This window comes from Pleurodeles waltl, chromosome 5, assembly GCF_031143425.1.
Source record: "Pleurodeles waltl isolate 20211129_DDA chromosome 5, aPleWal1.hap1.20221129, whole genome shotgun sequence".
Lineage (NCBI taxonomy): Eukaryota > Metazoa > Chordata > Amphibia > Caudata > Salamandridae > Pleurodeles > Pleurodeles waltl.
In genome coordinates this window covers 578,657,663-578,672,227 of record NC_090444.1, presented here as the reverse complement: position 1 = coordinate 578,672,227, position 14,565 = coordinate 578,657,663, and the positions used below count along the sequence as shown (strand labels likewise).

At 46.5% G+C, this 14,565-nt stretch overlaps 1 protein-coding gene across 1 annotated transcript in view; it reads right to left on the bottom strand.

The window, feature by feature from the left end:
- Window positions 1–14,565, bottom strand: part of RYR2 (ryanodine receptor 2) — a 2,714,825-nt gene that overhangs the window by 1,771,356 nt on the left and 928,904 nt on the right. The window contains exon 14 of the mRNA XM_069234403.1: window positions 2,709–2,892. Coding sequence (XP_069090504.1) covers window positions 2,709–2,892 — 184 coding nt within the window. The remainder of the gene's footprint in view (window positions 1–2,708; window positions 2,893–14,565) is intronic.

Here is a 14,565-nt window from a genome sequence, read left to right as displayed (position 1 = left end):
CGTGGCGGTATGACGCCAACATGCTGGCGTTACATACCACCACAGTATGAGACTGGCGGGTTGGCTGTAGCCAACACGTCACTTCTCCACATGAGCCCCCAGGCCGGAGAAGCCTATCCTCAGCTGGCGGCCGGCATAGTACCGCCCATGGCATTATGAGCCGGCCTACCAACATGGTTTTTGTGAAGTTAGCAACGCCATGAAAACCATGGTGGTAGACCCTACCGGTGACAGGGAATTTCTTCCCTGTCACCAGTAGGTGGCTGTCCCACCCCCCAACTCTCATCTGAGGCCCCCCAACCCCCCTCCATCCAAACTCACCCCTGCCCCCCTCCGATCCACCCACTGCCCCATACACATACACACCACACAACTGCCCCCCCCCACAGCCACACACGCACACATCACCCCCTCTCCCCACCCCCACTACAGTCACAGCACCCCTCACCCCACAACCCCCCTTTCCACTTACATGCACACACACGCCCACACGGAGCAGGCATACACCCATTCACTTACACTGATATACATGCATTCATTCAGACACTGACATACACGCATTCATTCACGCATACTTCTAGACATGCTCACACACATTCTTACACAAAATCACACTGACATGCAAACACGCACTCACGTCTCCATTCTTATACGCATTAACTCGCACGCATACACCCATGCAAACAACACACAGACACATTCACACACACACTCAGACACACACACACAACAGCCGCCAACCTCCCACCCACTCTCCTGTCGGAAGCCCGACTTACCTTGGTCAATGAGGTCTTCCGGCAGGAAACGGGAAGGGGAGCCGCTACCGCCAGCAGCGCCCGCTAGCAGAACACTGCCACACCGTATTACTGGTCTTAATACGGATGCCGGCATTCTACTGGCATGGCAGTGCTGGTGGTAGCAACACCAGCTTACCACTGTCCACCACCATGAGTACAGCCAGATTTCCGCCCTTATTGTGGCGGAAGTCAGGCAGTGCTCATAATATGGCAGACGGATGGTAGCCGCAGTGGCAGTATGTTGGCGGCCGTCACCACAGCGGTAGGCGGTATGTACTACTTATGATAAAATGGGGGCCAATATTTTTTACAAATGTATTCATGAAAACAATAGTAAATACAATGATATTCAGATAAACAATATTACTTACCCAAAAAACTAAATTCTTCACAACGATATTTTTGAATCACAATATTTGTTTCCCAATTCATTTGTCTTCCTATATTTTGAACTCAATAGTTTGTCTAAATACCAGCAGGTTACTGGAGGGATTAATGCCATCACAACTCTAGAAGCATCTTTAGCAACCATTAAAAATTGGGCACATGTCAAATTGGCTCCCAGTCTCTTTATGGGACAGAGATGGCTAGATGTTACTTACAACATCCAGAAAATTGAAGCGCAAGGGCACTTGGCCACTATTGTTTGGTTGGGCTTATTCGTAGCCTTTGACTCAGTTGAATAGTCTAACCTTCTGAGAAGGATAACCTCTGTGGTGGTGGTGGGCAATGAAAAACAGGAACATAAGTGGTATGAACCACCACCAAATTTGGATCCTTTCAAATAAACACTTCTGTCCATCGACTGTAGGGCTCCACAAGGCTCCCAGTTGTGTCCTATTTTTTACATTTACATCTCCCTTTTTCCTAACATCATCCAGATCACAGGTTTGACATATCAAAACTGTATGGGAGACAACTAAATCTTGGTGGACATGGATGCCTGTGGAGAAGGATTTGGTCTTTTAAAACAATGTCTTACTGATATCAAGAGGCTGATACAGAAACCAGCAACTAAAATAACCTAGAAACATTCTTCCAAGCCTCCTGTATTGGACCAGGTTATTACACTAGCTAAAGATAAGGAGCGTAATCTTGGAGTTCTATTGTATACTTACCATTCTATCCTAGAAAACTAAAGCAAATTCAAGTGCTTGTAAAATCAACTTCCTCCTCTTGTCACTTAAGAAGACTACCCATCCAACACCCTACCCATAGGAATTCAATTGTGGGCTCAGTTATTCTCTCTAGACTAGGTCATACCAACTCTCTATAGGTGTGTGTTCCCACATAACTTGAAACTGGCTCCAAATGCAGAGATTAAAGTTGATCTAGGTTTAAGAAAACAGGATAAATTTTCAGCAGCCAAAGCCCTTCATGGCTACTGACACAGGGTCAAATCCACTTTAAATTCCTTTGCATCTTCCATCATTACATGTTCTCAGTCACCCAACAATATTAAACCAATAAAATGCAACATCCCACATATGCGCGCCACAAAGAGTGGACGCAGACCCTTTACTCTGGGACTTCTTTGGAACACATTTGCAGTATCTATCTATCACTTGAAGACTCATTGCAAAATTCAAAAAACAAAAGCCAAATCTGTATATAAGCACTCCTGTCTTGTTCTCTCCACAACCAATTATGCCCGAGTACAAACATTCCCTAGAGGGGTGCATTCTTTAGTGTGCAATATAATGTCCTAAACTCATCGTAAATTAAAGTAACCAAAAATATTAATGAAACATTCTTGCAAATACTCACTCACCTGGAAAAAAATTAACTGGTCATACCATTGAGTTTTTAATGATATGTAAGAAGTCAAGCTTGATAGTCCACATCTAGCATAACATTTCATCTTAACTGATTTGCTTTGATTAATAGAAAAGGAAAGTAAAAAACAAATACCTCTTCTTGGAAGAGATTCTGTCGGTTCTTCAGTGCCCGTAGCCTGTTCTGTTTGTCTTCATGCTCCAAATGTTCATCAGGAGGATGAAAGTATCCAATCAGATCCTGCAGACTCAGGCTAACAGATTCTATTGGCAGATCTACGTTTGTTGACTTTCCTTTCTTACTGAGTGCATCTAAGCCCCTAAAAATAAGCACAAATAAAAACAAATTCAGTAGCAATTCATTGTAGTTTTCAAGAGTTTTGGAGTCTAGTTTTTGTAATGTGGAATAATTAGCTTAGCATATTAATGCCTAGATCAGATGGACTACCATTAAAATAACTGTGAGCTAAGAAATGTTATAATTATCAAACAATGAAACAATAACAAACTAAAACTATTTTCCTGCGGCAGGATCAGCAATGTTATCAGTTATGGTTCTTGCACCAACAATCTATCTATCATAGAAGCCCTCAGTTCTAACATGCCCCCAGACACACAAATACACAGTAATCCATGTGTGTGCGCACACAGACACATACACACACACATTCCTGGTACGCTCTCATGGGTACATGGACATTTTATCTTACAAGAATGGTTGAAATCCAGGTTAACAGTAGGACTCAGGTATCCATTTAAAGAAACAATGAAGGCTTCAATAGTCAAGATTTAAATGTAATATATTTGAACTATAACTTTCAATGAAAGAGTAGGGAGTGCTTTGGGATTCGGGAACAGCTGGTATAACAGGGTGTCTAAAGTGTAGTAGACCATGCATCTACTGGTAATGAGTGGGCAGGTTCCACAGTCTGTGAGTGAGGACGAAATAATATTGTTCTTTTTACAGATTCTTGAAACGAAGGTGGAGAGACAGCTACTCAAGGGGATAACAGAAAACCCAAGAAAAGTAATTTTCTAGTTAAACAGAGGGCTGCTTTTGTATAATATATTTTAGATTACAAGAAAGTATTTGAATGCATTAAAGTATTTGATCTCTACACAATGGAGGTGAATGACAGTGGGGTGATAGGTCCCACCAAAGGGCACCTGCAATAAGCCTGCCAAATGGATTTTGTACTACCTGTAAATGTTGTTGTCTACTGATTGTGTTTGAAAGGATGATAAGAATTCAAGCCATAATCTTTAAATCTGCGGTTCAATTACTCCAGTGTATTATAAATGTTCATCTAACAGCAGACGTCAGCTTGACGCTGTGACTGGTTGGTTTCATCACCAGACCTTTGCACTCCACCATATATCCCTGTCACAAACCACTCTTAGGATATAGTGGGACAGTATGGGGACAGTAGCATGTTCTAATAGATATACTTTTACAGACCAGGAAAGTTAGGGAGCAAGCAAATAAGATGCTAAGTGATTTGACTAATGTACTAGTAATAGGACTGTGAAAGAATCATAGTCTTTGAAAATCATATAAAGTTTCAGAAAACTATATAGACAGAGGAATACGAAAGTAAGAATCCACAAAGAAGAATCAATTGTTGAAAATATGTTAGGTGGAACAACTGGATGTTTAAGAAGGAAATGATACTGAAGTGAATTACCAAAGTTGTGCTACTTTTACAACACAATATGGTTAAATCAAACCACAATTCCGAGTGAATCTCTGCTGTACTCCTGGTACAAGCAGGAGGAACAGTAAGCAATCTTCAGGGAAGTTTGTGTTAATTGCAAGCAGTCAACAATTTTAAAGACCACTGCAAAATCCCCAAACTAATTTAGAAAAATAGAGAAATATTTAATGAGCAAAAAGACAGTTAGACAAATAAAATAGAACAAAGGAAATAAAAATATGAAGATATGTGTTTTTAAATGCAAAAAAGAGGCTAGAAACTGTAAAGTGTCATTAAATTCAACAGGGACTTTCATGCCATTAGAGGCTGACCATGATGGAGCACAGGTTGGATAATCCAAAAAAAGTCTGCCTTGTCAAAGATTTTACCTTGGGATTTAGGGGCAGATATGCTAACATTTTGCGTCATGGATGCACCACGTTTTATGGTGCAACCATGGCGCAAAATGTTATTTGTGATTTACAAAGCCACGCAAATCACATTTCTGGGGCTTTGCGTAGGATTTTCCTAAAAGCACCATCTTACGTTACCTTGCATTGGCGAGGTGTTCCATTTGTAGAGCAAGGATCCATCAATGGAGTTTGGAGCATTCCCAGTCATACTAAAACTACTATACCTGGAAATATGTCAAAATGCAATGTTACGCTGAACCAAGTGTGCAAGGGAGAAATATATATTTACTTTCTCTTTCTATGAGTGCTGCATTCTGGATCATGCATAGATGGAGGAAAAACCCTTTATGGATATCCCTTCCTGCACAAAAACAATCCTGCCTGTACTGCAGCACCCTTTCGGTATGGTGCAAGGGTGTCTCAATTAGTGCTAGGCAGCACAGAGTGCGCCAGTGCTAGGAGACAGCAGGAATTTGCCATATCTTAGATGATATAGTACATTTCTGCTGTTTTCCTTCCATGTAACACAGGGCCGAACTTTGCTTGCTGCCCTGCCTTGTGTGACGAGTAAGTAAATCTGCCAATTAGGGCCTGATTAGGAGTTCGGCTGGATGGGCCTCCCTGCCAGACCCATTACGACTTTTCCACTGGACTGATGGCCGGAAACCAAGGTTTCCACCTGTCGGCCCAGTCCCACTAGGCTGGCAGGCAGAAAACAAGGTTTCCGCCCATCAGACCAGCGGGAAAGTGGTGGCAGCATTGTCGTCAGCTTGTAATAGATCCGGCCACAATGCTGCCGCACTCAGGTGGCACCAGCACCCTCGCAATGCTCACTGTCTACACAGCGAAGATGTCAGTACCCTGGCGGTCTGACCACCGCCAGGGTCGTAATGTGGTGGTCAGACTGCCACAGCAGTGGCAGTCCTGACCACCACCACGAGGCTGGCGGTCTCAAGACCGCCAGCCTCGTAATGAGGCCTTTAGTCTTAAAAATAAATAAAAAAACTCTTCCAGTGGTACAAGATCCATGGAATTGGAAGGACAGAGTCCCTCAGAGTTAGATATGTCATCCAAAAGCCATCTAAAAGCTTAGACTGCCACTTAGCTGGGACATAGCTAGATTTCATTGCTACTGGAGGTGCTTGGCAAGTTGGACAAATTTGTTGCCTTACCCTAGTCCAGGATTTTACCTTTTTTAGAAGTCGAAATCTTCCAGCAGAAAGTAAAGTTGGAAGATGCAGCCAAGCATGTCTTCAAGAGGCCACTCTAAACCTCTTTCCAGCATGGGAAAAACCTGGTTTTCTTGCCCATCTAGGGTCCAACCTTCCCGATCATGCATCAGCACTTTGTCCTGATCCTCATGAGCTGTAAAAAATGATTAGGCCCCACTTTTCTCCAACTTCTAGGAAACTGGTCCCTGGGATAGCAGTTCTAGTCACTGGGGACAATAGGAGTCTGAAGTCCTTGAGTTCTTGAGTGAGTACTCTTCGGACTGCAGAAGTCCAGTAAGGTCTTCTTCAGGTGTTTTCTTCCCAGGAGAAGTACTGTTCTCAGGAAATAGCAGGGGAGGTGTGAGACTTATCCTTGCACTACAAAGTGATCAGATAAATTCTGTCACCCAATCCTAACTATTTTCTTGTGGCCCCCACCTCCTTTTGTAGCACTTCCTCTTTACTATACAATAACATTACTGATTCCTCTGTTTCAGTATGCAGAACCAACACCATTTCTTATTCCCATAAGCACTGAAAAGTAGTGTCACAGAGAATAGAGCCCTAATACCAGCTAACATGGAGCCCAGATAAGTGTGAAAAAAACAGGGGAGACAATGTAGCACCTGCAAATTTGCTACATGAACATACACACATAAGTTTTAGGTGTGAGTGTGTGTATGTGTGTGTGTGAGAGTGTGTATATTTGTTTTCTAAAATCCAGGTCACAGACCCCTAATACCAGAACAAAATGGAGCCCAGAAAAGTGTAAAAAAATCTGGGTTGACCATGTAGAACTGGTGAATTTGCTACATGAACACACATAGATGTTTTTGTGTGAGTTTGTGTGTGTGTGTTTTCTAGAATCCACTTTGCCAATTAAAAAATATAACTACACTACTTACTGTAATTTTCATCTGTTATGTATATTTGCTCTGTAAAAATGACACTACCGTGTTATGATAATCTTAAACCCTTAAAATGTAGGTGTACAGTGGTGCGACTCACATCTAATATCGGCAAATAAACCACCAGATCATAGAATTTAACTGTAATAACATGCTCAATGTTTGGCGTTGTGCTTAGGTTGGGGAAATGTATTCTTAGCTATAAACTTCTGTAACTTTGAGAAGTTGAATCCATTTTTCATACCTACTACACCAAAAATAATGATTTAACAAAAATAAGAAACCCAAATACACCACAGTCCATCAAAGTTTTTCACTGTGTGTTTTCAGACAACAACAATCAAAACAATTTTCTTTAAGAAAAAGACAAATTATGACATTCAGTTGATGGCTTTTCCTGCACTTATGTTAATAGCATAAAAGCATTTTTGCTGCTTGGAGAATTAAAGAGTAAGAATACACAGTCTGCAAATTAATTAATTGATCATACACTTAACAAGAAGATACATGTGTTAGACCAAAGGCCTGCCCAAGAGATATATGTGTAAAGACTGCCTAAGACTCTGCTTTTCTTTTTCGATTAGGATTTGATTAGACTGCTTAGCATATCACTTTCAACCCTTGCTATTCATTGGAAATTGTGGTTAACTTTCATCTTCTCTCCTCATCCTCGCCTCCTTCTTTTCCTGCTTCCTCCATCTCACATGCTCCCACACATTGGAAAAATGTATCCACACAGTGCTCAACATGCAGACTTATGTTGCACAGTACACAACACCACACAGTGAATAAGAAAGTACTAAATGTCTGCATATCAATGAGTAAAGGAGAGGATGCTTTCTGCCCACAATGTAAAAAAACAAAAGAAATAAGGCCTTTTTCCACCTTGCTTCACAACCGCCTGAAGGATTTTATGAAAATTGTATTTTTAGTTGGTGTGGGCCAAAGTCCACCACCTGTAATAATGTCACTAATCTTGTTAGGTCTAGTAAAGGTGTCAGTCATTTAAATCTGAGCTTAACCCGTGGTAGCTATAGCACAGAGCAGGCCAAATTTACTTAAGTAAGGTATAAAGCAATTTGAGGTACCAAAACAGTTTAAAAATGTGAAACACTATACCAGTGGTTCCCAACCTTTTGACTTCTGTGGACCCCCATATTATCAATACTGGAGCCCGGGGACCCCCACTGAATCATTATTGGAACACGGGGACCCCCAAGGAGTCATTACTATTAGCTGGGACCTAATATTATTAATTTTTTTAAGCAGCCGCGGACCCCCTGAGGAGGCTTCGCGGACCCCCAGGGGTCCCCGGCCCACAGGTTGGGAACCACTGCACTAGACAATAAAATCTTAGTCCATTTTATATAATAAAGAATAATTTAAAGAAAAAAATGACACCAGAAAAAACTGAAATCCAATGAGGTGAACCTGAGATATGAATTTCTAAGATTTTAAATAAAAATAGTACCAAAAAGTATTATGTGCCAAATATAGGACCTCATTTTGACATTGGCAGTAAATCCTACTTACCGCCACGTTGACGGCTGCAACTTACCACAACGGCGGCGGATGTCCGTTCACCATATTATTACACACAATCACCAACCCGAAAGAATTCAGCCACACACACAAATCCGCAAGCCCAAAGGTCAGTGATAAACTGGCGATATCAAAACCCACATCGTTACACCAACAGAACAACGCACATCACATTATGACCCACGAATCACAACGGCGGACATTCAACAGCGGTATACCATTGGCGGTACATACCGCCATGCTCAGAATGGACACCCACAGACAAAACAACACCACATTGGACAATTAAAAAAACACACACCTGACACCCATACACACACCACACCCACACCACTATAAAACACACACACACATTACCCACAACCCTTTATGAATACAAACCATTGCCACCAGACCAAGACCGCTGTCACAACTAGAGCCACACACTACTCACACCTATACACCACTCACGCACTCCACATCACAACCCCCTACACATTACCCAAAACCCCCTCACCAACACACATCACATAACACCCATGGCACCACAAAGACATGGTGGAGGAAATCGTCAGGGTAGGGCCACAGCTGTTTGAAGCACATGTGCAGCAAATATCAATAGCCAGGAAGATGGAGCTATGGCAGAGAATCGTGGACAGGGTCGACGCCATGGGACAGCACCCCAGAAGTGGGGATGACATTAGGAAGAGGTGGAATGACCTACGGGGGAAGGTACGTGCCACAGCAGCAAGACACCAGCTTGCTATCCAGGGGACTGGCGGTGGACCCCCACCTCCTCCCATACAACTCACTGCATGGGAGGAGCAAGTCTTGGCAATACTGCATCCTGAGGGCCAGGCTGGAGTCGGAGGAGGACTGGACTCTGGTAAGTCAACTCTCTACTATTATCACCCCCCTACCTGCATGCCATCACATACCCTCACCCTCACTCCGATCACTCCACTACACCCCACACACCCCACCATCACATCTCACTCATCCCAATGCCAAGCCCTGCATGCTGTAACAATACATGGACACCCCTCACAGCCCTGCATGGACACTCATCAATAAAGTAGGCATACCATAGAGAACTAACAATTCCACCATACACTAACACACACAAATTAAAGCTGGCAGGGCAAATCCAACCATAGAGGGGAAGCCACGGCTGTACAAGATGTCAGACACATAAACCATAACACATCATTTACATCCCACGGGTACCCCAGCCAAAGTCATCAGAGAGGAGGTGCCAGCACTATCCAGTCGCCCAACTGAAGAGGCCCACAGTGATGACAGAAACTCTGGTTCTCAGGATCTGGACGACCTACCTGGCCCATCAGGGACCACTGGACAGCCGGTTACCCAGGCCCAGTCACACACCACCACAGAGCCTCCCCCATCTGGAAACACGACCACAGCACCCACCCAGCGTATCCACACCTCTGTCCCCAGGACACGTCAATCAGCAGTGTGCCCACCTCTACAGGGACCCGAGGCCACACCTCGCACACAAGACAATCAGGGACCTGGAGTCAGTGGGCACACGGTTCAGGGGACAGAGGCACAGGCCAACAGGGACACTGGGAGGCCTGCTGTGCGCCAGGGGGATGACAGGCCTAGGGAACCCACTTTCCAGGAGGTACTTGCCGAGATCCTGGGAGCCTATCAACATTCCCAGAACACGATGGGCCAGATCGTGGACAACGTGCAGGAGAATAGGCAGCTGCAGGAGGGACAGTACCTGGGGATCAGGGAGGACTTGCAGGCCATCAACAACACCCTGATCTCCATAGCAGGGGTGCTGGTGGACATGGCCAACATTATGAGGGAGGCAGTCTCAAACCAGCGGGCCCCTGCCACTAGCCAGGCATCTGAACAACCTTCCACCTCTGCTTCCGCATGTGGCCAGGAGGATCCACCACAAGACTCACAGGGCACCAGCACCCCTCCCCCTGCAGAAGGTGAAGCACCCCGCAAACGTTCCCTGCAATCCAGACAGAAGCCAGAAACACTTGCCAAGACTCTGAAATGAGACTCTCCTGATTGTCACCATTGTGTCCCACTCAGTCACCCTGTCCACCCTCAACTGCCATTGCTCCCCTTCCTATGTCCCCTTGGACAATGCACCTGTGCTACAAACAGACTGGAACAATACCCTGGACTTACCTCCATCCCCACCCTATCCCATTGCACTTCCCCCACTATATATTATCACTTCAATAAACACCTTTAAAAAAAAAAAATTGGGGGTATGTCATGTATATCAAATATGTATTCATTGAATCAGGTACAAACATTACAAATTAACTGTATATAGAATGAGCATAGATAAATGACCTGTAACTGGCTGCATTGATCACACCAGGAGTATATGTCAGGTCACCAACATCTGCAAAATGAACTGCCAGAGGGAACAGTAAGTGGGCATGGAAGTGGGAAACATCAGCACTGCCCTACCTGTGTGTCATTGGAAGTATTGTCGCATAACTGAAGTTCTGTTGTCCTCATCCTCATCCTCTGCCTCCTCTTCCTCACTGTCCACAGGGTCTACTGCTGCCACACGGGCATCTCCAGTCTCCTCCTCCTGCAGAAAAGGGACATGTCATCTGAGGGCCAGGTTGTGCAACATGCAGCATGCCACTACTATCAGACCTTCTTGGATGAGTAGCACAGGGATCCCCCTGTTAGATGGAGGCACCGGAAGCTGGCCTTCGGGAGGCCAAAGGTCCTTTCAATTATCCTTCTTGTTCGCCCATGTGCCTCATTATGACATTCTTCTGCCCTTGTCCTGGCATTCCTCAGAGGGGGTCAGCAGCCATGATAGGTTTGGATAACTAGAGTCACCCTCAAATATTGAGGGACATTTAGCCGCCCACTACCCTATATGGCCCACACCATACCCACACACCAACATATACTGGGTGGGAACCAGGGTTCACCTATTAGCCACACCCTGTGCCTCTGTAGTTGGGCCATCACATTTGGGATGCTGCTATTCCTCAGGACAAAGCCATCATGCACTGAGCTAGGATATTTAGCATTGATGTGGGAGATGTACTGGTCCGTCAAGCGCACCATCTGAACATTCATGGAGTGGAAACTCTTACGATTCCTAAACACCTGTTCATTCTGCCGAGGGGGACAAATGCAATATGTGTTCCATCAATCGCCCCAATTATGTTGGGGATATGTCGCATTGCATAAAACTCAGCCTTCATTGTGGCCAAATCCTCAACCTGGGGGAAAACAATGCAGCTGCACATGTGTTTTATCAGGGCAGACTACACTCAGCACTTTTGAGAACATTGCCTGACACATTCCTGCTGCCAAGCCCACTGTCACTTGGAAAGAACCAGTTGCCAGGAAATGGAGTACTGAGAGCACTTGCACAAGAGAGGGGATCCCAGTGGGGTGACGGATAGCAGATATCAGGTCAGGCTCCAATTGGGCACACAGCTCTGTGATTGTGGCCCTGTCAAGTCTATAGGTGAGGATAATGTGCCTGTCCTCTATTGTTGCCAAGTCCACCAGGGGTCTGTACATGGGGTATTTCTCCATCTCCTATTCATCCCCAGCAGTAGGAATCTTAGGGACAAAAGAGTGTCCCAAACTGAACAATGGAGCCACAACAGTAGTTTGCATTCTGTAAACATGTAATGGGTCAGTGTGATGTGTCCAGTATGGGCTTATTTCTCTTGTGACGCAGCCTTATTCCAGAGGCCTGCCCCCCCGAAATGGCATCCGCCTGTCCTGTGTGGAGGGACAGGTGGAAGTGAGGTAATTCCTCTGACATTATGCGCCAACGCGAGAGGCGGTCGGGAACCGCTGTGCAACTCCTCATTGGTTAACATTGGGCCCTATGGGTTACAGTGGCCAATGGTGATCTACCCCGGCGGCGACGGTATGCACCACAGTGGACGTGACCACCATTTTTTATGTGATTCCTCACTTGCTACCTGACCTTCCATAGGAGAGGACCTACACTGCATGTGCTGCTGTGACCTGTGTCTGGAACCTACCATGGGCCGTGTGACCGGGGAAAGGGACCCAGCCTTCACTTTGGAGGAGTTGGAGAGACTGGTGGATGGGGTCCTACTCCAGTACGGACTGTTGTATGGGCCTCCAGACCAACAGGTGAGTACACTGTGGGCACTATGCATGTGGCATGAATGCATGGAGTGGTGTGTGTGAAGGCCTCGTTTAAAGGGGGTGGATGGATGTGCTCTTTGCGCTGTACAGTTTGTGTGCTGGGCTATGTGTGTGCCAATGGTGAAGAGAACGGGTATGTTAGGCCACATGTGTAACAGGCTGGACTCTTTGTCTAATGGTATTTTTCTGTCTGTACTGCCTCTGCAGGTCAGCGCCCATCAAAAGAAGGGTATATGGCGTGCCATCGCCAAGGAGGTGCAGACCCTCAGGTCTATGGCAAGCGGAGCACCCACTGTCGCAAAAACAGTGGGAGGACCTGAGACGCTGGGCATAGAAGATGGCAGAGGCCCAGCTGGGGATGGCCTCCCAATGAGAAAGGGGTGCACGTCCAACCCTGACCCCCCTGATGGCCTGCATACTGGGGGTGGCCTATCAAGAGCTGGATAGGTGCTTGAGGGCAACACAGCAGCCACAAGGGGGTGAGTACAGTGCCCATCATAACAACTTACGCCTGGTGGGGTGGTATTCAGGTGGTGGATGTTTGTCAGTGGGTGCCCCTAGGCCAGGCCTGACATAGCAGTGTAGGTCCTCTGGTGTCTAGGGCTCTGAAGGGATAATCCTGCCTACCTAGCTTGTAAGCATCCACTACTGGTCAGGGCTGCGTGGGTCCCAGATGTGCTGCATTTGGCGGTGTGTGCCCCTCCTCATGCCTTGGTGGCTAGGGAGATCAGTGGTGGTGCAATTCATAGTGCGTATGCCTGTTCCCTGTGTGTGAGGGTGCTGTGAACGCCAACGTGGTGTTGGTGCAGCCACTGACCCAGTGTATCCTTTGTCTCTCTCTCCCCTTTTTTTTTTATCATCCTGTCCTTACGTGCATTAGCATCATCTGGCAGAGGAGCAGAGGCACTGGCGACGGAGGAAGCTGCATCCCACAGGAACCAGGAGGCAGAGTCCACCGACGCTGAAGGTACGAGTGGGACGGAGGGTGAGGGGAACACCACGGCTGAGACTGGAGGGGACACTTCAGACACAGATACCTCCTCCGATTAAAGCTCCATGGTGGTGGCGGACACTTCTGTGACCACCCCAGCTACAGGTACAGCCACCACCCCCGTATCAGACCACCCTCCCAGCAGCCCTTCATCAAGTTGCCCGTGCCCGCTCACCCAGGAGGGTGGGCATCTCCTTTGCCCCAGGCACCTCAGGCCCTGCCCCAGTGAGCCCTGGTGCCCTGAGTGAGGAGGCTATTGACCTCCTGAGATCCATCTCTGTAGGGCAGTCAACTATTGTGAGTGCCATCCCGGGGCTGGCAGCCCAGATGCAACAATCTAATGCATTCCTGGAGGGCACTCACACTGAATTGGCGGCCCAACAGAGATCGAACCAGGCTCTGGCTGACTCTCTGATGGCAGCAATTGTCCCTGTTTCAACCGTCCTCCCTCCAACTTCCACTTCCCAGGCCCCTTCTCTTCAACCCCAACCCATCCCAGGCACACATACAGACGAGCATGCACACAAGACAACACCCAAGAGTGGCACAGGCAAACACAAGCACAACACTTCATCCCACAGGCACTCACACAAACACCATCCAGTTGCAGACACTACAACATCCACTATTTCCATTGTCTCCCCGTCCTACCGCTCCACCACCTCCCTCCCAACCATGTCCACACTCACACCTGCATGTACTACATCATCATCCACTACCAGCATCATCACCACACCAAGCAGAACACACACCTCACTGGCAGACACCTCCACAACATCCATGCACATCCCCTGTGTTCTCTCCCACTGTGTCTGTCCCCCCTCCTAAAGTACACAAACACAAGCACTCAGACACCCAACAGCCATCCACCTCACAACAGCATACAGCCCATGCACCTGCACCCAAATCCAGCAGACAGACACCTCCAACAACCACTCCCTCATCCTCCACTCCCATTCCTTCTCCCTCTTCCTGCCCCAATGTCCCTAAGAAACTTGTCCTATCCACCACTGACCTCTTCCCTACCCCTCCCCCCCAGTCCTGCAGGTATGGCCAGGGTATCACTAACCCAGCCAAGCACCTCAGCCACACAGTCCACG